The sequence below is a fragment of the Rhinoderma darwinii genome, chromosome 1 (genome assembly GCF_050947455.1).
Source record: "Rhinoderma darwinii isolate aRhiDar2 chromosome 1, aRhiDar2.hap1, whole genome shotgun sequence".
NCBI lineage: Eukaryota > Metazoa > Chordata > Amphibia > Anura > Rhinodermatidae > Rhinoderma > Rhinoderma darwinii.
The window spans coordinates 408,692,459-408,719,174 of NC_134687.1; the positions used below are offsets into that span (position 1 = coordinate 408,692,459).

At 42.7% G+C, this 26,716-nt stretch overlaps 2 gene segments (V, D, J or C); both read right to left on the reverse strand.

The window, feature by feature from the left end:
- The window catches only part of LOC142758792 (Ig gamma-2A chain C region secreted form-like), a 160,573-nt gene that overhangs the window by 82,976 nt on the left and 50,881 nt on the right, over positions 1-26,716 (reverse strand).
- Positions 4,560-21,899, reverse strand: LOC142654784 (Ig heavy chain C region-like). The segment is given in 7 exon segments: positions 4,560-5,054; positions 7,087-7,247; positions 7,837-8,163; positions 8,922-9,197; positions 9,292-9,621; positions 9,938-10,228; positions 21,622-21,899. Coding segments are annotated over 7 exon segments (1,530 nt in total).

A 26,716-nucleotide genomic window follows, 5' to 3' on the forward strand; every position in this document is an offset into this window, starting at 1 on the left:
GAACTTTCTTCTGAATTACATTTATTGTATGAATCTGTTGGATTTGTACCCAAATCTTAGTGTGGCTTTGCGTATCCTCATGAATATTTGAAATCTTTGCCCCTCAGCAAAAGCCAGGACGGTTCACTTCTAGCAACCATTATCTGTGGTTCTAGTTACCTTACTTTACACCATTGTTTACTACAATGTCCGTTAAGGCCTCCTTTAAAACCGTTGCACTTGAACATTTTTTATTTTATTCTTGTTATCGTGATTCTTATTTATGTTAAAGGAGTATTTCCACCTTAGACTTTTATGGAATATTCACATATCATGAACTGGTCTCACCTCTGGAATCCACACCTATCTCCAAAAGCAGAGGGACATTGGAACTCATATTTATTAGACATATATGGCATATCCTGTGGATATACCATAAACGTCAGAGGTATGAATATCCCTTTAAGATGTGTTAAGTTATTGTTATTTATATTTTTCAAGCTGTGAAATTGGTTAAATTGTTCTAGTTGTACTGACACTAATGTGGTATAATTTATTCACAGTGTTACTGGTTTTAGCAGCACTTTATTGATTTCCATTCAGCCATATGTAGTATATCAAAAGATCTTGCACATGCAATTGTTCCTAGTAACCAACTATACAGCAAGACTACTCATGGTCCGTCTAGAAAAAAATTGCACTAAACCAGTCCATATTGTGAAAGACATGGACACCATTGGGGACCGTTATCTCCGATGGCCTCCTGGTCTGTCTCCTCCACAGACACATGGACTAAACACACATCTTCATACGTCCATGTGACATTAAAATCACATAGACATAAAGTTGTACTAATAGTGTGTGGTTTATTTTCAATTTCATTTGTTTCATGTAATTAAATATATTGCACTTGAGCAATTTGTTTTCATTTATCAAATTGACTGAATGTGACTATGTTGTTGGTAAAATATTATAGAAATCTGGGGCCCCTCTTGTAATTTTGCCCAGGGCCACACTTTGCCTGAAACTGGCTGCATCACACCACTATTGTGGTAAAACCATACAAAATGAAATTATTACTCTGATGGCAAGGCAAGTTGCTAACAACATTGTTACACGCTGCAACCAGGCAAAGTATTACTCCATAATACTAGACTGCACTGCTGATTTGAGCCACAAGGAGCAAATATCGTTTACCATTCGCTTTTAGGATGAACTATCTCGCATATACACAGTTAAGGAAGATTTTATTGGATATAGAAATGTTGTAGACACAACAGAAAAGGGATTGACTAATTCCATTCTTCAGTTTCTGAGTGAGACAAATGTAGATATTAATAATTGTCGTGGTCAAGGCTATGATAATGGTGCCAACATGGCTGGAAAACACAATGGTGTTTAAGTTCACATTTTAAATAAAAATTCTCATGTTGTCTTTGTGCCATGCGGATGTCATTGTCTTAATCTTGTGGTTGGAGATGAAGCAGGATCTAGTAAAGACTCAAAGGACCTTTTTGACTTAGTCCAGTGTATTTATGTTCTTTTTTTCTGGCTCTGTTAAAAGGTTGAAAATCTCGACTGACCATATTTTACGTCTGACTTTGAAACCTATGTCTACCGTGAGGTGGGAATGCAGAATATACCGCCTTAAAACCTTACAGTATCATTTAGGAGACATACATGAGGCATTAAATGCACTGTCCGAGGAAGAGAAAGTTGAGCCAAATGTATCTTTTGAAGTCAGGACCCTTTCTCAGAAGATCTCTGACTTGAAGTTTATCATGTCATTTATTATCTGGTATGACATATTGTTTCAAATAAACATTGTAAGTAAAGCCATGCAAAGACAAAGTTCTGATCTCAGTGCAGTGAAAGAACTAATTCACGAGTGTCTAGAATTTATAAGGACTTTCCAGGCAAATGGATTTGACATTACACTGCAGAGTGCAAAGGAGGTTGCTGAGAACTTGCATTTGGAGCCGGTGTTCAGGTCACAAACGCGCATAAAAGTGAAGACCTTTTTTTGGATTATGAAGGATGTAATGAAGCAATAACTGACCCCCAATCTAAATTCAAGGTAGATTTTTTATTTTATTTAGTGGACACAGCATCGACCTCTTTGGAGGAGCGCTTCATACAATTAGAAGACCATAACAAGATATGGGGATTTTTACAACATAAAAAAAAATTTGTTTTTTTAGAGCAGACCTGAAAAGAAGTTGCTTAAATCTACAGGCTGCATTAGTAAATGGAACTGAATGGATGGAGAAGAGTTGGCCCAGGAATTCTACCATATTCAAAGTCCCCTACCCCGTGATTCTAAAAATCTTCTTGATGTGCTGACACTTTCCCCTATCTGTGGGTAGCACTTCCTATTTTGCTGCCAATTTCTGTCACCGTGGCTTCAGGAGAACTTAGCTTTTCCAAATTAAAACTGATTAAAACGTACTTGAGGTCGTCAATGTCAGATGACAGACTAACCGCTGTAGCAGTCCTGTCCATTGAGAATGACATTCTTTGGACACTGGACATGAACTCCAATATTGATGAAATTGCAAGAGCAAAATCACGTAAAGTTATGTTCTGAGCGCATTCATTTGTGATACTTTGTACTGCGCATTGAATGTGTAGATAATGGTTGAAATTGATTTCTTCATAAATTAAAATTTTGCTGGTTTAGAGCACTTTATCCTTTACAATAACAACCTCTTTGGCGTTTATTCCTGGTTATTATTTGATTACTAAAGAATGCCTTTCCTGCGTCAATTAGATATTTTTTTTATGATGGGGTCGCCAAAAGAAAATTCTGCACAGGGTGCCATCTATCCTAGAGCTGGCCCTGTGCACACTTTATATACTTCTAAATCAGGGGTCTCAAACTCGGCCGGGTAAGTGGGCCACATATAGAAAAAAATGGGAAGTTGACGGGCCGCATTAGTTTCAAATTTGATACAACACAAAATTATTGTTAATCAACTAGTTATTTGATCTACTATAATAATACCACATTACTATAATAATACTGCTAGGTTTAAAATTTGAGATATTTCTCCATGTGCTTATTTCAACAATCCAGTTTACCAGTTTAAGTGTTGCTAAATGCAGTCCGACGGCTCAGTTAGCAGCATTTTGCAGACACACATGTCAAGATTGGGCAGCCCCTTTTTAGATAGTGCGACAGTGCCCTCGGTGGATTCTGCCGCAGTGCCCTCTGTAGATGCTGCCGCCGTGCCCTCTGTGGATGCTGCCGCCGTGCCCTCTGTGGATGCTGCCGCTGTGCCCTCTGTGGATGCTGCCGCAGTGCCCTCTGTGGATGCTGCCGCAGTGCCCTCTGTGGAAGCTGCCACAGTGCCCTCTGTAGATGCTGCCACAGAGTCCTCTGTAGATGCTGCCACAGTGCCCTCTGTAGATAATGCAACACACCCCTAGATAATGCCACAGTGCCCTCTGTAGCTAATGCAACAGTGCCCTCTGTAGATAATGCAACACACCCCTAGATAATGCCACAGTGTCCTCTGTACATACTGCCACAGTGCCCTCAGTAGATGCTGCCACAGTGCCCTCTTTAGATGCTGCCACAGTGTCCTCTGTAGATGCTGCCACAGTGCCCTCTGTAGATGCTGCCACAGTGCCCTCCGTAGATGCTGCCACAGTGCCCTCCGTAGATGCTGCCACAGTGCCCTCCGTAGATGCTGCCACAGTGCCCTCCGCAGATGCTGCCACAGTGCCCTTCGCAGATGCTGCCACAGTGCCCTCTGTAGATGCTGCCACAGTGATGTCAGGGGATTGCCCAGAGGTGGAGTCCCGGAGTAGAGCCGCTTCTAGCACTTTGCCTGGGATTCCAGCTCTGCTCCTAACATCACTGTCCATATATGGACAGAGATGTCAGGGGTAACCCCAGAGCTGGAGTCCCGGGCAGAGCGCTAGTAGGCTCTTCCTGGGACTCTAGCTGTTCTCCTGACATTACTGGGACTCGTGCTCTGGGGAAGCTCCTGACATCATTGTCGATGTATGGACAGCGATGTCAGAGGCCTCCCCAGAGTCCCAGAGCAGAGCCTATACTAGCGCTCTGCCCGGGACTCTGCTCTGGGGAAGACCTTGACACACTGTCCATATATGGACAGCGATGTCAGGGAATTCCACAGAGTCCCGGAGCAGAGCCTGTACTAGCGCTCTGCACGGGACTCTGGCTCTGGGGAAGCCCCAGACATCGTTGTTCATATGTGGACAGCGATGTCAGGGAATTCCAGAGTCTCGGAGCAGAGCATATATTAGCGGCTCTGTGTCCCGTGGGCCACAAATGACAGCCCCAGGGGCCGCATGCAGCCCCAGGGGCCGCATGCAGCCCCAGGGGCCGCGTGCTTGAGACCCCTGTTCTAAATCATGATAGACAATGTTCTTGCACATCAATAAGACAATAAATCATTGATATGTACTAATTGTTTTTCTATAGTCATATACTGTGTCCAAGAACTTCTCAGAGCATTAAAAAAAAAACGACATCCCATCTCAATAGCAATAAAAACCATTGACTAAGTGAAAATGTTTTATTAAAAAGCAGAAGCACCAATATTGGCGTAGCTCACCATGGAACATACAGTACATGACAGTAAAGCAACAAGTCTGAAGCAATAACATTATTTCTCCCACTGAAGAGGAGGATGGTACAATTATATTTTAGCTGCATTTGTACAAATGGTCTGATGGTATTTTTCAAAACAGTTGTTGAATTGTACTACCACAATGGTCATAAATGGCTAGCAATATAGTCATCAATAAGCCATCAATGGAATTAGAGGGATACATTTTATTGCCAATTCCTTGCCATATTTGAATGGGCAATTTTGGAAAAATGGGTTTTTCCACCCTCTCTCTGGGTGTTTGTCAATGCTGCTCTGTTTCATGCCAGGTCCTCTGAATATGAATTCATGGATATATCTACAATGCTATTGACGTATTCGTAGCTTGTTTAATGGATATTTTAATAACAATATAATCAGTTTAAGGGATCGCCTCTTCAGGAAAGGGGATTAATACGCAGACTCTGTCTTTCTCGTTTCTTTCATTTACTTAACCTAAAACAATAGTAAAATTTAGTTAGAAGGTCCTCATGAAAAATCAAAAGTAAATCTGTCTGCTACATATGCAAAAGCAGAGAAATTTTTTTTTTCTAATGGACTAAATACATGTGCAAAATTTTTTGGTAAAACTATATTTTCATTGTAAATGCATATTGTATAAGTTTACATTTGGGGTAAAGGTTACAATGAACTACAGAAAACAATTTATGCTATTAATTTATTTGTTTTTTTAAATCCCTTTTTGCTTTCTGGAAACCATCAACAAGCAGGAAGGCTGTGGTTAACTGACATAATCATGACTTTATTTTTATGCTAATAATGACACATAAATATCAAAGTAGTCTGATTTAAAGAGGCTCTGTCACCAGATTTTGCAACCCCTATCTGCTATTGCAGCAGATAGGCGCTGCAATGTAGATTACAGTAACGTTTTTATTTTTAAAAAACGAGCATTTTTGGCCAAGTTATGACCATTTTTGTATTTATGCAAATGAGGCTTGCAAAAGTACAACTGGGCGTGTTTACAGTAAAAGTCCAACTGGGCGTGTATTATGTGCGTACATCAGGGCGTTTTTACTTCTTTTACTAGCTGGGCGTTCTGACGAGAAGTATCATCCACTTCTCTTCAGAACGCCCAGCTTCTGGCAGTGCAGACACACAGCGTGTTCTCGAGAGATCACGCAGTGACGTCACTCACTTCCTGCCCCAGGTCCTGCATCGTGTCGGCCACATTGGCACCAGAGGCTACAGTTGATTCTGCAGCAGCATCAGCGTTTGCAGGTAAGTAGCTACAGCGACTTACCTGCAAACACCGATGCTGCTGCAGAATCAACTGTAGCCTCTGGTGCCGATGTGTCCTCACTCGTCCGACAAGATGCAGGATCTGGGGCAGGAAGTGAGTGACGACACAGCGTGATCTCTCGAGAACACGCTGTGTCTGCACTGCCAGAAGCTGGGCGTTGTGAAGAGAAGTGGATGATACTTCTCGTCAGAACGCCCAGCTAGTAAAAGTAGTAAACACGCCCAGATGTAACACACATAATACACGCCCAGTTGGACTTTTACTTTAAACACGCCCAGTTGGACTTTAGCAAGCCTCATTTGCATAAATACAAAAATGGTCATAACTTGGCCAAAAATGCTCGTTTTTTAAAAATAAAAACTTTACTGTAATCTACATTGCAGTGCCGATCTGCTGCAATAGCAGATAGGGGTTGCAAAATCTGGTGACAGAGCCTCTTTAAATACCTTATGTATACAACTGGTATATATGTATTTATTAATAGGGCTACATGGGTATTAAAGAGGTTTTCTCATCACAGGCAACTCCTTTGATATAGGAGCTGGCACAGCGATCAACTGTTTACCGTGTCTGGTTCCTGACACCCCAGGCACACAAATAAAGCCGCAGCCAGCGAGACATTTCTCCTGCAACCGCTGCAGATGAATGGATGTTCATGTAATACATGGATGGCTTGTGTACGGGAAAGCGGCTCTTCGCTTTGGCTCAAAAAGTCATATGGATGGGGGTCGTCTTAAGGAGACACTTTAATGGAATAAATTAGTCACTTTAAGGTATAAATAAGCTAGTCACACCTCAAGACCATTCATATTAGTATACCCTTGTGCACTGAAAGGGCTACCTAGTAAGAATGGTAAGCCTGATGAACAGTAGCTATCCTACTTGCTTGCGGTCCCCCGATGTCAACAGGAGAATTTTTCTGGACTGAACAATATAAAAACAAGCAAAACCATAAGTGAGAGAGCAATAAAGGTAGTGAAGATATATTGCAAATATGGCAGATTTTACATAGCACTACCCAGCAACTTGTGCCACTTCTAGTATGCAGTGTCAATCTATAATCATATTACATCCTGCCATTACCTACGCTCTATAAATCAGTGTAATATAATATTGGTGATGCACTGGTTTACCCACATGGATGTTGTCTCACAGTTCTTATAGGAAGACATTATATAACTGTAATAGCATGGTCTATACTAGCAACAATCCATCTTCATGTACCTTGACAAATGTGACAAAGCTGCTGTAGATCAACGTTACCAAGAACAGAGCAATAAATGTAGATGTGGTTGTCCACACATTGTTCATCTCTTCCAGCTCCCATAGCTCTTCCCCTCCATCATCTTTGTAGATAGTATGGATATCTGTAGGCAAGTAACCATCTGTAAATATAGAATATTTTAAGCCTTTTTTTTTTTACTAAAGTGTACCACCATTTATATTAAAAGTGCACCTCCAATGATGATGATGTGAACATGTCTTCTGCCAGAAGTTAGCAGGACATGCAGACCAAGAGTGGGCGATTTGGATACCTAGGCAATTGTACAACGCCAAAAGCCCCTGTTGCAATGGAGTTTTGCAGGAGAGGTACAGTATTAGCCGTCATATGGTTGCCACCCGCTCCCCAGTTTGCGACTACTACTGTTAGTTTTAAAGTTCTGGCGGGAGTCATAGTTCTCATCATCTTTGGAGGTACACTTTAAGTAACCAGTAGGAAAGTGATAGTATATTAGCACAATAAATGGACACAAATATTGAAGAAGAATAAAGAAAAAACTTTTTAATCCCACTTGTCTTTAGAAATAAATGACAACATTTTAAAAACATGGAGATACAATTATTTTATTCGGTAGTCATAAGTCAAAATAGGAAAATGCCTGTAGTTCCAGATCAAAATCCAGACTTCAGAACATGAATGACAATAATGTATCATTTAGACACAATGAAAGAAGTATTCTAATAGTGTTTTACCATTTGGTTTGATGATGTTTGAACTGATGTAATATTTAGATGAAAAATGAGCCACCAGGCATGCACAGCTCATTCCTCCAAGCCACTGTTCTTTTGAGATGGTCAAATGACTGACATATGTGCACAAATGTTCCTGAGGGTCACAGTAAACATCCTTCAGATGGGGAAAGTCCTTCTTGATTGTGGTGTCATTGATCTTCCATGTCAGGAAAACATCTTCTGGATAAAATCCGTTGACCAAACAAATCAATGTTACATGTTCCACTTCTACGCTTTGATTGGCAAGGTGCATGAGGTAAACCTTTGGTTGTTTTATCATATTGATGTCTGTTAAAATAAGCAAGTATGATAAATATGGTGAAAAATTAGAACATATGCCTCAGAATTCTGTATTCTAATGTACAGTGATACTATTTCTATGGCTAACGCAAGATTTCTTCGCGTTAAAGTTGTGTGATCCCGGCCTTAAATGATCACACTGAATCATATAATGCGAATGATGAGCGACCTTAAAGGGGTATTCTCATCTAAGACATTTATGGCATATTCACAGGATATGCCATAAATGTTTAATAGATGTGTGTCCCGCCTCTGGGACCTCCACCTAGCTCCATATTGGGGGTCTCCCGACCACATCCCGCATGGTGCGGCCACCACTGCCTGCTGCATCCAGGCGGATATAGAATGAAAAGCTGGCCAGGATTATTAAAGCAGCCAAGCTTACTGTGCTCCACTCTTTCCGTAACTCCTATTCACTCCTCTTGGGAGTTACGAAAACAGTGTATCGCAACAATATCGGGTATTTCTGTAATCCCAGCAATCTCTCCATTTGTTCCCTGTCTGGATGCGGTGGCTGCCTCACCAATCGAAGGGGGGTCGGGGGACCCGTTCTAAAGATGGGCACTGGTCCTATAGGTGGGACCCGCATCTATCAGACATTTATGGCATATTCCCTTTAAGTCATGCAATGTTTTCCTGCTTGAGGGAAAGTCACATGACCACCTTGATCCTTATACACTTCTATTAGAGTGCAACTATAATATGACAAGTAATATGCATCTGGAAGCATTTGTAAAGCCATTTACTTGTGGTGTTGTACAATTCTTGCTTGCAAGATTGTGGTGAGCTTGTTTTCCATTCTTCTAATGGGATTTCTACTGTGACTTGTACTGATTCCACATCCTCATATAAAATCTGTTCATTTCTCTGCCTGGGTGTAGGTATTTCTGTCTCATTTAACAACCAGTCTATATCATTGATGCCAACACTGGTTCTACAATTGACCGTAGCATTCTTAGAAAGAAGAAACTCATTGAAGGATGGCTTCTGTATATCAGGTTCCGGCGTGACAAATGGCTCTTCTGAAAAGTAAAAAAGTTTAGCTTTATATTTCTGATGATTCTGGATGATTGATGTTTTCATACACAGTGATAGAAGAAACAGAACTGTATTTACCTGATTTGTTGGGAACACCACTGATATTCTTCATGATATATACATCAGAAGAGATATGGGCTACAAGGCAGGAGTAAGTCGTGCCTTTTAACCACTCACTCTTCTGTATTAACAGCTGACTTATGGCTGAACACTGTTTTATATTGTGGTTACAGTTGACTTGACTGGAGTTTAATACATCTTCCTTGCTTAAAGAATCATTGATCTTCCAGGTTATAAAGAGATCTTCCGGATAAAAGTCCATCACCAAACAGATCAACATCAAAAAGTCACCCATCAACGTATTTTGGTCAGGTGGCAGCAGATTTATGGCTGGTGTCTTCACCTTGTCTGATTTTTGGAAAAATGTAAGTATAATCAATAAATGTCATAGTTCTTAAAAAAAATCTCGAAATATATAAAATGTTCTAAATCTTTAATATAATAATTTATAATGATGATTCTACTTTTCTTACAAATACATATAAAGCTTTTAATGAATTAAGTGTATAACTGGAAGTGACTACTGTTGATAAAGAATATACTTGATATATAGGCGTAGCAAACTTTAAATCCACTCCGTTAAATGTGTTAAATATAATGTAGCAAGAAAGTTTGCACAATCGGACATTGAGAGTACAAGCTGGTATTTGGTAGGGTGACTTACTCTTTGTTCTGACAATGGTCATCTTTTTCTGGAGATGCTCCTGGGGTGGATTAAGTTTGCAGGAGAGAATTGAGATTTCCTTCCAATCTGCCAAGCTGATGGTCATTGTGCTTTGAACCCATGTTGTGTTGTTATATATAATTTGATCTGTTTTGTTTTGTACTGCTTTTGACTTCTTATTCACTATCCACTGAATGTCAGCATGTACCATATTAGTTCTACAGGAAACTGTTGCTTTGTTAGAAAGAAAGAGGTCTCTAAAGGATGGTTTTAGTATCTGGCCATCAGGTACTGGAGAGAAAACACAGTAACACATTAACAATATTGGTAGAGAAAATCCACGGCACTCACCATTCAGTCGAATTATTCATTTATCGTTGCGGCAAGACAAGTAAATGCAGTGTGGATGTGGAGCTCAAGCCTACGGCCCAGTAACGTAGCTAGCGGGGGGGCAAGGCCCAATGAGATGGTGGGGCGCACCGCGACCGCCCACGCCGTGACCTCCGTGGCCACGCCACACAGGGCGGCCTGCTGCCTGTCTGAGGTGGCAGCAGCGCAACTAAAACCAGTCGCCGCCACCCCCTGCTTCAGTAATTTTAACTGCGTCTATATGACACAGATACAATTACATGCAAAAGCGAAGAATGGCCGGGCACGTTCCTTGCCTGACCATTCAGCGCCTAACAATGATGCTGATTGGCAGGGCAGAATGACATGCCCTGCCAATCAGCGCCTTTCAACGACGCTGGAGCTACCGTTGTTGAAAGGCGCTGATTGGCGGGGCAAGTCATTCTGCACTGCCAATTAGCACCCTTCAACGACGTAAGCGTCGTTCAGCCCCAGCAGAGCTGCTCAGAAGAGAACAAGCCCACATTGACAAAGGACGGAGCGGGGACGGGATCAAGGTGACTAGGTAAAGTTTTGTAAGTGGCATTATCTACGGGGGAGCCTATATGTGGGCCTCTATCTACAGGGGGGCTATATGTAGGGCACAATCTACAGGGGGGGCTATATGTAGGGCACAATCTACAGGGGGGGCTATATGTAGGGCACAATCTACAGGGGGGGCTATATGTAGGGCACAATCTACAGAGGGGCTATATGTGGGGCACTATCTACAGGGGGTACTATATACGGGGCACTATATACAGGGGGGTTATATGTAGAGCGCTATCTACAGGGGGGCTATATTTAGCACGCTATCTACAGGGGGCTATATTTGGGGCACTATCTACAGGGGGCTATATGGGGGGCACTATCTACAGGGAGCACTGTGTGTGTGTGGGACACAGTGTATGGTGCTATTATAATCAGGGACACAGTGTATGTCACTATTAAAATTAGAGGTGCAGTGTATGGCGCTATTATATTTAGGTGGTAGTGTGTGGCACCATGAGAATCTTATCTTCATTTATAGGTGCAGAAATGTTTGAAAAGTGAGATGCTGAAGACATCTGAGCGGCAAACTGCAGAAATGGGCTGTCGCCGGGAGAAGTCATCATAGAGGTCTGGACCGCATAGAGAAGAAAAGAGAAAAAGAACAACTAGAATTTGAGAAGACGTCACCGGTGAGTCACTTAATGTAAATGTTTATTCTGCCTCTAATCAGTACTGTAGTCACTGTATGATCTGCAGCGAGATGATGGGTGGTATGATTTATTTTTTTAAAACAGCGACTCCCAGCATATCCTTATATTGTTTTGGTCATGCTGGGAGCAGTAGTTTTACGCCGTACAAACTTATACGGCAAGGGTAGCCTGGCTGCTATATACATAGATGATGGGGTTTATATACAGGAATTATGATTGTTATAAACAGGAATTATGGCTGTTATATACAGGGATGATGGCTGTTATATACAGGGATGATGGTTGTTATATACAGGGATGATGGGTAGTCCAGCCATCATCGCTGCATTATCCCCCATCATCCCTGTGAATACCAGCCATAATCCCCTTCTATAACCCCCATAATCCCTGTTTATAACCCCCATCTTACCTGTATATACTAGCCAGGCTGGTATATACAGAAATTATAGGGGTTATATACAGGGATGATGGCTGGTATATGCAGGGACGATGGGGGTTATATACAGGGATGATGGTTGGTATATCCAGGGATGATGGGGGTTATATACAGAGATGATGGGGGATATATACAGGGATGATGACTGGTATATTCAGGGATGATGGGGTTATATACACAGTGATGATGGGGGTTATATACAGGGATGATGGCTGGTATATAATTAGAATGCGCCTCTTCAGTTGTAAACATGCGTTAGGGGGCCCACTGGGTTGGGGCCCACTCAGATATGTTTTGCCGCCTCGTGCTAAACCCCTAGCTATGCCTCTGCTACGGCCATTTCACGTTTACCCAGGCCTCACAGTGACACATTAAACATCAATTACTTGTGTTAACATGGGCACTTGTGACACATTTTACAAATGTGTTCCAATAATTAGATTTACGTACATAGATGATGAATAATATGTTGTTGTTATTTTAAATGTTGTAGCCATTTATGTTATTTGTCAAACCTTCCTGTGGGGTGGTCATATTGGAGACACACACTCCTTGTGAGTACCATTTTGATTGCTGTGCTTCCTAGTGAAATTGAGAAACCACCAAGCATTTTACCTCTTTATGAGAAATATAATCCTCTGTGTGCACTGACTTGCCTGTGTCTGTGACATTTCCCGTTGGGGAATGCACACCCCCTGCCGTTATGTTGGACATTTTACAAGTACAGCAGGGTTTGTGAGCTTTATTAGCTCTGTCATTAACTTGCCTTCCTCTAATGATAATGATTCTCCGCATTCTGTGCCTGTATAAACAGTGCCTTGTAAAAGTATTTAGCCCTCTTGGTGTTTTCATGTTTTATTACATTACAACCATGAATTAAAATAGATTTTTGGGGGCTTTGTACCATTTGATTTACACAAGATGCCTACCACTTCAACCCCTTGGCGACATGCCAAGTATATGTATGTGACAGCCGCCATGGAGAAGTAGGGATCGGGCTTACAGGCTGAGCGTACTCCACACTAAGCAGGGGTCGGCTTTATGTCACAGCCAACATCTCACTGCAACGGACGAAAACAAATGATTCCCCCCATTTAAACACTTAGAGGCCGCGGTCAAATTTAAGCCATTAGAAAGAGGGGGCGGCCCCCTTCGACAGACCATGGCCCCCCCTGGCACACAATCGGGGGGGTGCTGATAGTTGTTATGGCACCCTGGGGTCCTAATAAATCTCAAAACTATTCTAATATAATGTTATTTCACCCACACGGTTAACGCGGAAAAAAATTCAAACCGACAGTGATCAAAAAGTGTCATGTACCCCAAAATGGTAAGAAAAAAAACTATAGCTTGCCCAGCAAAAAATAAGCCTTCACAACGCTCAATTACAGAAATATTAAAAAAAGTCATGGATCTCGGAGACAGAAAACAATTTTCTTTTCAACAATTATTTTTTTCCTTGTAAAATTAGTAAAACATAAAAAACAATATAAATTTGGTATTGCCATAATCGCAACAACCTGTAAAATAAATTTAACATGTAGTTTTAAGCACGCAATGATCGCCGTAAGCACGAAACACTCTTTTTTTGCCCATGCCACCCCACAACCATTTTTTTTTCCGTTTCCCAGTACATTATATGGTACATTAAATGATACCATTAAAAACTACAACTCGTCTCGCAAAAAACAAACCCTCCTACGGCTATGTAGACGGAAAATGGGTGAGAAAAACGATGGGTCTCGTTCCCTTAGTTACAGTCATTCATTGCTCCTCCATCAGGAACGCGCACATACATGGACCGATAGGATGCCTGCCCTGAACATAAACCTCTCTGTCAGGGGCGTAACTAGGAAAGACTGGGCCCCATAGCAAACTTTTGACTGTGGCCCCCCCTCCCCTGGGTGTCACACAACCCCCCCCCCCTTGTAGATAGTGCATTTTTTACAGCCCCCCCTGTAGATAGCACCATACAGCCCCCTCTGTAGATAACGCCATACAGACCCCTCTGTAGAGAACGCCATACAGCCCCCCCTGTAGATAGCGCCATACAGCCCCCCCTCTAGATAACGCCATACAGCCCCCTCTGTAGATATCTACAAAGGGGGCTGTATGGCGTTATCTACAGGGGGGCTGTATGGCGTTCTCTACAGAGGGGGCTGTATGGCGCTATCTACAGAGGGGGCTGTATGGCGCTATCTACAGAGGGGTCTGTATGGCGCTATCTACAGAGGGGGCTGTATGGCGTTATCTACAGGGGGGTCTGTATGGCGGTACCTACAGAGGGGGCTGTATGGCGCTATCTACAGAGGGGGCTGCATGCGCTATCTACAGAGGGGGCTGTATGGCGCTATCTACAGGGGGACTGTATGGCGCTATCTACAGGGAGACTGTATGGCGCTATCTACAGGGAGACTGTATGGCGTTATCTACAGAGGGGGCTGTATGGCGTTATCTACAGAGGGGGCTGTATGGCATTATCTACTGGGGGACTGTATGGCGCTATCCACAGGGGGACTGTATGGTGTTATCTACAGTGGGGGCTGTATGGCGTTCTCTACAGAGGGGGCTGTATGGCGTTATCTACAGGGGGACTGTATAGCGTTATCTAAAGGGGGACTGTATGGCGCTATCCAAAGGGGGACTGTATGGCGTTATCTACTGGGGGACTGTATGGCGTTATCTACAGGGGGACTGTATGGCGCTATCCACAGGGGGACTGTATAGTGTTATCTACAGAGGGGTCGTATGGCGTTATCTACAGGGGGGCTGTATGGCGCTATCTACAGGGGGGGCTGTATGGCGCTATCTACAGAGGGGGCTGTATGGCGTTATCTACAGGGGGTCTGTATGGCGCTATATACAGTGGGGGCTGTATGGCGTTATCTACAGGGGAACTGTATGGCGCTATCCACAGGGGGACTGTATGGCGTTATCTACAGAGGGGGCTGTATGGCGTTATCTACAGGGGGGCTGTATGGCGCTATCTACAGGGGGGGCTGTATGGCGTTATCTAAAGGGGGGAGTATGGCGTGATCTACAGGGGGGACTATGGTGTTCTCTACAGTGGGGGCTGTATGGCGTTATCTACAGGGGGACTGTATGGCGCTATCCACATGGGGGCTGTATGGCGTTATCTATAGGGGGGACTGTATGGCGTTATCTACAGGGGGGACTGTATGGCGTTATCTACAGGGGGTCTGTATGGCGTTCCATACAGCCTTCCCGTAGGGAACGCCATACAGCCCCCCGTAGGGAACGCTATACAGTCCCCCCGTAGGGAACGCCATACAGCCCCCCCTGTAAGGAACGCGATACAGCCCCCCCCATGTAGGGAACGCCATACAGCCCCCCTGTAGGGAACGCCATACAGCCCCCCCTGTAGGGAACGCTATACAGCCCCCCCTGTAGGGAACACCATACAGCCCCCCTGTAGAAAACGCTATACAGCCCCCCCCTGTAGGGAACGCCATACAGCGTCCCCAACCCCCCCAAAAAATGCGACCTACAGTTTGAAAAGACAAAAGACATGCATCCCCTCTCCACAGGATAGGGGATACATGTGTGATCGCTGGCAGCGATAGGGAGAACGGGGGACCGAAAGTCCCCCGAAGTTCTCCATGACTAACCTCTGACTTCCGGCGTCTGCACAGCTCACTAAAAATGAAAGGAGCGCTGGTCACGCATGCACACAAGCGCGACCGGCGCTCCATTCATTTCTACGGAGCTGCCGACACAGACCCCGGAAGTCCAAGGTTTGTGATGGAGAACTTCAGGGGACTTTCGGTCCCCCGTTCTCCCTATCGCTGCCAGCGATCACACATGTATCCCCTGTCCTGTGGATAGGGGATACATGTCTTTTGTTTAATGGCAGAGCGGGGAGATACCTCCCTGCTATGCCGTAGTGTTCAGTGGCGTCGCGCTGTAGCAGCCATAGCGGCTGCTAGCGGAGCCTCCGGCCATGGTGGGGGCCCATGCCGGCGGGCGACACGGGCCCCCTCATGCCGCAGGCCCCGTTGCAGCTGCTACGGCTGCTATAGAGGTAGTTAAGCCACTGCTCTCTGTTATACTTGTATGCATTGTGACAGAGAGGAAAGTAAGAAGAAAGCCTATCTAATCAAAGACCCTCCCCACTTCCTGTAATCCGTCTCGGCGTATCTGCTGCTAGAGATGGATTTTTCATGACAACAGGCAGAGAGAAGCAATTCAGAAAGAAGTAAGACCCCTAATGGCCGGAAATTTGGAGTGATTTTACGGTGGTAAAACGTCATTATCTGTAAAAAAAAAAGTAATTAGCAACTTTGCTATTCATTAGATTGGAAATATGTCTTTTGAAACGACAGTGATCTCTAAATGTCTATAACTTTCTAATTTGTTAGGCTATGAAAGTGATTTTTGCATCTTTTTTTCATGTCTGATAGGCTTTCCTTTTTATAATTCTTGAACATAGTATGTTTTATTTTGTGCTTTTAAAACATTAAAAATACTATTTATTATAATTTAATAGAAAATAGAACTTAAATTTAGTGTTCGCCATTATCTTCCTTTTATTTTGATTTGCAACATGGCCTACTTAGGGGAACTGCTTCAGGACTAGCGCTGTAAGTTCCTTTTTTTTTAAGTAATTGTTGAACTTTTTTTACACTGTTATTGCTCTTTTTTATTACATTACATTATTACAATAACTTTTTTGGTAGGGAGAAAAGAAACTAAACATTGATATTAAATGACAAATTTGTAAGGTATTCCATGAATATTGCTAGAAGAATAAAATCAATTTGAATGTTGTTTGTATGACAATAATAGATTATAAAAAACATTTGACATAATTCTAATTTAGTTTTAATTACTTATCTGTGTCTGCAGTGTGTACTGTAAAGGAGAGCCTTTCTTTACTGTCACATTGATCATCCTAGCAATTCCTTACGATTAAGAAGCAAAACTTAATTTATGGAATTGCCTGAAATCCTGAACTTTAGCACATTTTAGCACTAGCAATCCTTATTTAATTTTTCCTACCACATGTCTGCCAGTTTCTGGCAGAAATGCTAGTAAATGTGTCAGGCTGGGTGTGACACAGACTGTCACCTCCCGCTAAGCAATGCCTATTTTTAAAAAAAAGTGGTGGCGGTTGGCCAACCAAAAAGTTGCAAAGTGTTTGCGCAGAAAACTGAAAATTGGTATAGTTTGCTTAATAAATTCACCCCAAAGTCTTTAGAAGCTGTGAGTAAGCAATGACCATGGGCTTATTTACATGTCTGTAATATGGATCCTTATATGCAGAGCCGGCCTTAGGTTGGATGGCGCCCTGTGCGGGACTCCCTATTGCCGCCCCCTACACAAACCAAAAATTAACCACATATATAGGCACACACATACAGGCAAATATACATACACACATCTGGAATATATATTATCCAGGTAAATATATAGACGTACATACACATATACACACGCACCGGCAGATAAATACACAGACAGGGACATATACAAATACATAAAAGGCACATATATACAAGCACAAAGACACATTCACAAACAGACCCATATATACCCAGTACAGATAATGTAGTAGATGTTGCCTGCAGTCTTATGTAACACCACAGATAACACAGTGATAACTCTCTAAGTACAGATAATGTAGTAGACGTTACCTGCAGTCCTATGTAACACCACAGATAACACACAGTAATAACTGAGTACAGATAATGTAGTAGATGTTGCCTGTAGACCTATGTAACACCACAGATAACACAGTGATAACTCTCTGAGTACATAAAATGTAGTAGTGTTACCTACAGTTCTATGTAAGAACGCTGATAACACAGTGATAACTCTCTGAGTACAGATAATGTCGTAGATGATAACTATACCCACAAACACATATAAACACACACACACACACACACACACACACACACACACACACACACACACACACACACACACACACACAGGCATGTATATAAGGGCAGCAGAGTATATAAGGTGCAGCAGGGTTTATAAGGAGCAGCAGAGTAGATAGGGGCAGCAGGGTATATAAGGGGCAGCAGGGTATATAGGAGGCAGCAGGTTATATAAGGGGAAGCAGGATATATATGGGACAGCAGGATATATAGGGGGCAGCAGGGTATATAGGAGGCAGCAGAGTATATCAGGGGCAGCAGAGTATATAAGGGCAGCAGGATATATAGGGGCAGCGGGGTATATAGGAGCAGCGGGGTATATAGGGCAGCGAGGTATATAGGGGCAGCAGAGTATATAGGAGGCAGGGTATATAGAGGCAGCAGGGTATAAAGGGGCAGCGGGATATATAGGGGCAGCGGGATATATGGGGGCAGTGGGATATATAGGGGCAGCAGGGTATATAGGGCAGGAGGGTATTTAGGGGGCAGCAGGATATATAGGAGACAACAGGATATATAGGGGACAACAGGATATATAAGGGGCAGCAGGATATATAGGGGACAGCAGGATATATAGGGGCAGCCGTATATATAGGGGTAGCAGGATATATAGGGGCAGCAAGGTATATAGGAGGCAGCACAGATATCTTTGTTTTATGAACACACTTTTACAAAGAGACATAAACACATGCAGAGACACACACACTAACATATACACATACAAACACATACTGTATACACAAAGACACCGACTGTATACACAGAGAGAGAGAGAGAGAGAGAGAGAGAGAGACACACACTGTAACATATACACATACAAACAGAGACACATACTGTATACACCCAGACACACATACTGTATACACACACACATATACACACAGAGACACTCACCATCTCTCCATGCTGACAGGATCATAAGGCTTCGTGCAGGACGGGCTGTGGGCGGAGCTTCCTCCTCTTCTCTTGTTCCTCGGCTCTTAGTCCGTGTGTGTAACTAAGAACAGAGCACAGAGTAGAGGCAGAGCCCAGTGGCGCCCCCTACATGCTTGGAGGGGGCAGCGCCCTGTGCACTCGCACACCCCTAAGGCCGGCCCTGCTTGTATGGATTCATATTAAGCTCCCATATTAAGCTATGGGCTCATAATGTACCTCCATATGCCTCTGATTTTACATAGAGACACCTGTGTGCTTTTTTTTTCATGGATTTATATGGAATGTCAGAAAATATTGTGTCATGATTCATTTTATGCTGTATTATGGAGTTATTCTCCCCTAGAAGCATTAATACGGCAAATTAGCCATAGGCAGCCAACACAACAGTGGGCCATAACTCTGGAACGTTCAGAAAAAAAACAGCGCTGGAATTCCAGCGCTATTAACGTCGGTTAACCAGTTACATTTATATGCCCTGGTGACAGGTCCTCTTTAAATAGAGACTTTGGACTTTATTAGCTGAAAGTGCAGGATCTGGATCTACTTACCAGTGATGTCTATGTCTGAACAATACATAATATTTGTCCAAGCTTTTACTACCAACTAAGGAAATTGCGGTGACATTTCAGGTCAAGTGAAAGAAACCTGCCCAAGCCTTTATTCCTTTGAGAGAAACGCTTTGATAGTGGTCTTATTGAAATAAACATGCACACTCTGAGCATGTATATTTACAGTGGAGTTGGGAGGGATACGAGTTGACCAAGCACGCATTTAGCCAACAGCTATCATTTTTATGACCAGCTTTGCCACTGCTGCCTGACCATGTTTGATTTTGTTCTGGGCAACATTTGCATGAAGGCTATTCACATGTATTCTCCTAGCCTCCATGTTTTCTTCCATATTTAAATAACAAACATATAGTAGTACAGCCAGCCATTATATTATATTGTTCCCGGAGAATATCCTTAAAATCTGGTTCTCTTCCTCAGTGCCACTGTCTCCTCTCCACTGTTAACTGCGTCCAATTTTATTTTTAAAAGCTAGTAGCATATACTGTTTTATCAGCTGGCATTCGAAGAAACTGACCATAGCATTATATATGTCTACTTAACCCCTTAATGACCAGCCTATTTTAAACCTTAATGACCAAGCCATTTTTTATAGTTTTTCCATCGTCGCATTCCAAGAGCTATAACCTTTTTATTTTTGCGTCGACATAGCTGTATAAGGTCTTCTTTTTTGCGGAAACAAGTTGTATTTTTTAATAGCACCATTTTGGGGGACATATTATTTATTGATTAACTTTTATTAACTTATTTTTGGGGGGGAATAGAAAAAAACCTGAAATTTCGCCACTCTTTTTTTGCGTCTTAAATCTACGCCATTTACCGTGTGATATAAACAACACAATAACTTTATTCAGCGGGTTGTTACGATTGCAACAATACCAAATTTGTATAGTTTTTGTATGTTTTACTACTTTTACACAGTAAAAACACTTTTTTATCAAAATTATTTGTTTTTGTGTCTCCATATTTGAAGAGCCGTAACGTTTCTATTTTTTCGCCGATGCGGTTGTGTGAGGGCTTTTTTTTTGCGGGAAGACTTTTAGTTTTTATTGGTACCATTTTGGAGTAGATGCGACTTTTTGATCACTTTTTATCACATTTTTTTAAAGTCAGGATTCACAGAAAACAGCAATTTTTCCATAGTTTTTTATTAATTTTTTTACGGCGCTCACCGTGCGGATTAAATAATGTAATAGATTTATAGTCGGGGTCGTTACGGACGCGGCGATACCAAATATGTGTAACTTTTTTACTTTATTTTGTTGTTTTAATAGTAAAGCAGTTTGTAAGGGGAAAAGCTGGGTTTTTCATTTTTTTTTACTTTTTCACTAGTCCCACTAGGGGACTTTAATATGCGATTCTCTGATACTTTTGTATTGCAGTGTATTACTGCCTGTCCGTTTAAAACGGACAGGCATCTGCTAAGTCATGCCTCCGGCATGACCTAGCAGGCATTCGCTCCAGGCAGACCTGGGGGCCTTTATTAGACCCCCGGCTGCCATTGAAGACACAGACACTCGGCGATCGTATCGCCGGGTGTCGGTGGGCTCCCTCCCTCTCTCCAAAACCACTCAGATGCGGTGCACGCTATTGTGCACCGCATCTGAGGGGTTAAACGGGTGAGATCGATACTTATATCGATCTCACACGGCAGAGCAGGGATGCCCCCAGCCCTCAGCTGCCTCTAGCAGCTGAGAGCAGGGAGATTTGACACTCCCTGCTCTGTTTACTTTATGCTGATGCAGTGCCGTAAAAAGGCATATGCATCAGAATAAAGCCCGTTAGTGGCCACCGTTAAAAGGCGTATTGGCGGTCACTAACGGGTTAAGCCATGGGTAATAGATTGTGCACACTATAAGATAGCGACTTATAGGAATATATTCTGTATAAAGCACTAAAATGTATTAACACAATATATAAAAGTGAAGAATAGAATTGAGTCACTGGTCACAGGTTTGATGAATCCATTTTCAAACAGATTCAAACTAATCCTGACAGATCCCATTTACTGATAGTGGGTACATTAGGTTTCCGTTTTTTTAATTGCAAGAATAGCGCAGCAGACTGCGCTATTCTTGCTGTCAAAAGGCAACGGAAATCCAACAGAACCCAGCGTCACTGTAAACAGAACCCTCATAGTGTGGGCCTTTTACTTATTCGTATGCTGAAACATTCTCATATAAATTCCTAAAAAAAATAAAAAAAAATCAGTAATAATAAAGATGAAAGTAGAAAACAGCCCCCATACCTTGAGGTTTTCTTATAGTCTCGGTGACGTTTTTGTTCTGGTGGGTCGCGTGACATAAATAGGTGTCTTTGTTCCAGCTTTCTATAGACACATTCAGTAAACTGTTTCTGGAATACCTTCCATTTTCCTGCTTCATTGATGTAGACACAGTGCCTTTTTTATCTAACGTATTCCCATTTTTTAACCACACCAGGGTAGCGTTCTGTGGCCAGTAGTTGGAAATGACACACAACAATGTGATAGTGCCTGTTGCCAAATTAATATTTCCAGAAGATGTCACCATGTCTGGAAACTTTGGCTCAATTATTTTATCTAGGAGCAGAAAATAAAGCATAAGGCTGCCAGTTATAAAATAGCAGGATTTTTTACATTATGAAATAAAGCACCTCTCAGCCATACGGGGTCGGAGTAAGGTTGGTGAAGGCCCCTGGGCTAAAGGCTCTTAACCCACCTCTGGAACTTGGACCTCTCCTGACTCCCTATCACAACCACATATAGAAGAGGTGGCCGTGCATGTAACTACCTTCAAAAAACTTTGAGGTTGGATTTACACAAGGAGTATTTTTCCGCCACAGGTTTGGCCGCAGCGAATCTGCCACAAAATCCATGTGTTTCATGTGGATTTTGTTACGGATTTGGAGTGGACTTGCTGCATACTTCACCCTTTACATTGCATTGAAATCTACAGCAGGTCTGCGGCAAATCCAGAGGTAACTTATGCGGATCTTGCAGTGGATTCATTGCGGCTAAATCCGTGGTGGAAAAATATGCCACATGTGAATCCAGCCTAAAAGAGAGCCACACGAATGAATCTCTGCCTTTTTTTTTTAGCTGAATAGCATTGCTTAATGGTCATCGGAGCTACCCATTTTCCTGAGAGGTGGAGGTCCCAGAGGTAAGCAATGTAAAAACTCTAGATATGTCGATAGATACAGTATATGAGATAGATATGAGAGGTAGATAGAGAGGTGATCTCAAACATGACTTTATTATGGAGAGTAGAACGATTTTATAAGCAAGCAATTATATATATACTGATAGAAAGGATATAGAAAATCAGGAAAGTATGGAAGTTTTTCTAGAGGCAATCGCAATGCATTAAAGCCGTAGTGTTGCATACAAGAATGCTATAAGGACTTTTCCACTTAAATCCTAAGACGTCCAAAATTGTATATCTTGAACTCCAATAATTGTAGCTGTTTTTTTTGTAATGACCTTTTAAGGACCGTGCGACATACAAATATGTTGTGTTGTTATAGCTGCACGAATGATCACACATACTGTTTTATACTGTAATCTTGTTTTCATGATGATTAAAGCAGTTTGTGAATTTATTTGGAGTGCAGCCTCTACTCAGAGTTCTTTCATACAAGGTCCTGATGCCGCTGAGCAGCGTCAGGGCCATATATGCGAGGCAGCATTCAACGTCATCAGTGCTGCGTCACATAGAACGTCCTGACACTGCTCGGCAGGAGGACCTTGAGTGAGCCGCAGCACGCTGAGGGAGCCTCAGGGAATCCAGAGGGGAAAAGAGGAGCTGTGAGGTAAGCATCATTTTGTTTTTATTTAAAGGAGTTACCCGGGGACCAAAAATTGCTTTGCATTCATATTTTTATGTAAAAAGAAGTCACTTACTAATATACTTTAATTAAAAATTCGGTACTAAATGGTGCCGTTCAAACCCGGTGAACTATTCCCGGTGAACTATTCCCGGAAGTCCTGGAGCTTTTCTAATATTGATGACGAGCCGACACGGCCCTACGTCACTAAGGGCTTGCTTCCTGTGCTGTTCGTGTCGGCGTGTTATCAATGGCATGACCGCAAGGGGCTATCACGTTGCCTATTGCTGGAGTCCCCGAGCAGAGCATCAGCTAGCGCTTTGCTCAGGACTCAAGCCCTGCTCCCGACATTTGGTCAGTAACTTCAGGGGTTTCCTATAACTGGAGTTCGCAAGCAAAGAATCAGCTGATACTCTGCCCAGGGACTCCAGCACTGCTGCCAATGTCACTGTCCATATAGGGGCAGTGAGGTCGGCAGATGTACTGGAGTCCCAAAGCAGAGCATCAGCCACTTCAGGGGTTTCCTATGGCTGGAGTCCCTGAGCAGAGCAATCAACTGATGCTCTGCCTGGGGACTCCCATACTGCTGCTGTTGTATGGACAGTGACGACGTCGGCGGCAGTAAGGGAGTCCCCAGACAAAGCATCAGCTGATGCTCTACCGGGGACTTATAAACTAGGTCTGATTCTCTGCTCGGGAACTCCTGAAGTCACTGACCAAAATGTCGGGAGTCCCAAGCAAAGCGCTAGCTGATGCTCTGCTCGGAGACTCCAGCAATAGGCAACGCGACAGCCCCTTGCGGTCATGCCATTGATGACACGCTAACAAGAACAGTACAGGAAGCAAGCCCTCACTCCCTTGGGGCCGTGCCTGTGTATGATCATTATTAGAAAAGTTCCAGGACTTCTGGGAACAGTTCACCGGGTTTGAACGGCATGATATAGTACCGAATTTTTAATTAAAGTACATTAGTAAGTTAAATTTTTTTACATAAAAATATGAATGCAAAGCAATTTTTGGTCCCCGGATAATGTCCGATGGGGGGGGGGGGTAGGTAATCTGATAGGAGGGGAAGTCCAATCTGGGTGGGCAAGGTACAGGGCCCTGCAGGGGCCTCTACCAGAGTGAAATCTAAACCAGATTTCCACAATAATTTTTTTTTCTGGTCTAGATTATATTAAATTTGTAAAGTAATTGTGGTCCCGCCCCTTATGCAAAGCTAAACCCATTGTCTGATTTCTTTTTACATCAGAAAGCCGGCTTAGAAATGATGATAATTAATCCACCAGGTGTTTAGTGTATGCAGGACTGACCAAAGCATATCTCTGGTCAAAAGAAGCAGATGTCAACTTAATGAAATCTTTAGTCATACTTCAATCTACTGTACATATTGGTATCTCAGTCTGGACAATTTCAAATGATTACTTTTTTAATATAGATTCTCATGTCTTTATGGAAAACAAGATCCATTTCCATCCACTAGTTCAAGCATATATCCTCCCAACTTAGCCCATCTTTCATAACTGCTTCTGGCTTCATTGGTGAAAGCTTCCTGCTGTTTTTTTCTCAGCTCCTATTTACATTTGTCTGTAATCATGACATTAAGGTCTGTTAGAAGACTAGACTGTGATCCCTGAGACATCATTTCACATTGAGGTGCAGACAAGAGGACATCATTTGCATCAGAAGGGACATCACACAAGCAAAGAACAGCAAACAGGATAACGTGACATGTTGTATCTATTACATAAGTCAAATGTGGGTCTGTCACCACATTATAAGTGGCCTATCTTGTACATAATATGATCGGCGCTGTAATGTAGATAACAGTGTTTTTTATTTAGAAAAACGATAATTTTTGACGGAGTTATGACCTATTTTAGCTTTATGTTAATGAGTTTCTTAATGCCCAACCGGGCATGTTTTACTTTTTGACCAAGTGAGCGTTGTACAGAGGAGTGTATGACGCTGACCAATCAGTGACCAATCAGCGTCATACACTTCTCTCCATTCATTTACGCTGTAATAGTGTTCTTACTAGATCACTATATGCAGCCACATACACACAAACTAACGCTACTCAAGTATCCTGACAGTGAATATGCATCACCTCCAGCCAGGACGGGATGTGTATTCAGAATCCTGACACTTCTCTAGCATTTGTGGTTGATTTACAGCAGAGCAGGCGTAATCTCGCTGTAAATGACAGTTTACATCGTAATCTCGCGAGACTACGCCTGCTCTGCTGTAAATCAACCACAAGCGCTACAGAAGTATCAGGATTCTGAATACATATCCCGTCCTGGCTGGAGGTAATGTATATTCACTGTCAGGACACTTGAGTAGCGTTAGTTTGTGTGTATGTGGCTGCACATAGTGATATAGCTAGATCGCTATGTGCTGTGTAAATCAATGGGGAGAAGTGTATGACGCTGATTGGTCACTGATTGGTCAGCGTCATACACTTCTCTCCATAACGCCCACTTGGTCAAAAAGTAAAACACGCTAAGTTGGGCATTAAGAAACTCATTAGCGTAAAGATAAAATAGGTCATAACTCACAAACCCTGCTGTAATCTACATTACAGCGCCGATCACATCATGTACAAGATAGGCCACTTATAATGTGGTGACAGAGCCTCTTTAGGGCTTAAATATTGCCTATTCCAGATATATTCTATAGGTGCCCATATGATACAAACTGACATGTCCATGGAAAAAAGTGTTAAGGCAACCTGTTATGTTAAAAATGCAGTCTAATCTGGGGCAGCATGTTATAGAGCAGGGTGAGCTGAGCAGGTTGATATATAGTTTTGTAGCAAAAGATTCAGTATAAGGCCCCATGCACACGAACGTGCTTTTGCGGCCGCAATTCCCTCGAAAATCCAGGGGAGAATTGCGGCCCCATGTATTCCTATGGGGCCATGCACACGACCATAGTCTCCACAGTCCGTGCAGAAAGAACGGGCAAGCCTTATTACGGCCGTGTTCTGCAGTCCAGGCTCATAGCAAATAATGGCCGTGGCCATGTGCACCGCCCGCGATTTGCGGGCGGCTCACGAGTGACACTCCGCGGCCGGCCGACTTGAAAATCACGGCCGTGCACATGGCTACGGTCGTGTGCATGAGGCCTAACTTGTTATTTATTCATCTAAGCCTCTGCTCATTCTTGGCTTAATCCAGTGGGCGATCCTAATCACTGATTGGCTGTTATCTCTGAATTCACACTCATACAAGGAAGGCTTTCAATCACTGTGTAGGACCGCCCACTGGACTCCTAAGCATAGAAAGAACAGAGATTTAGATCAATAAATTGCAAGTTAAACTTTATATCAGTCTGTTCACTTCTCTTGCTCGATAACATGTTGCCTGCAGTTTGGACTGCATTTTCAACATGACAAGTTCCCTTTAAGGGTCATCAGGTAAAAAGCGCATTTGCATGCATTTAAAATGTATTGTAACAGATTTTTCTGCTAAAACTGTAATAATACTTATATATGGTTATTGCTACTCATGTTATATTGTACATGGTTACAT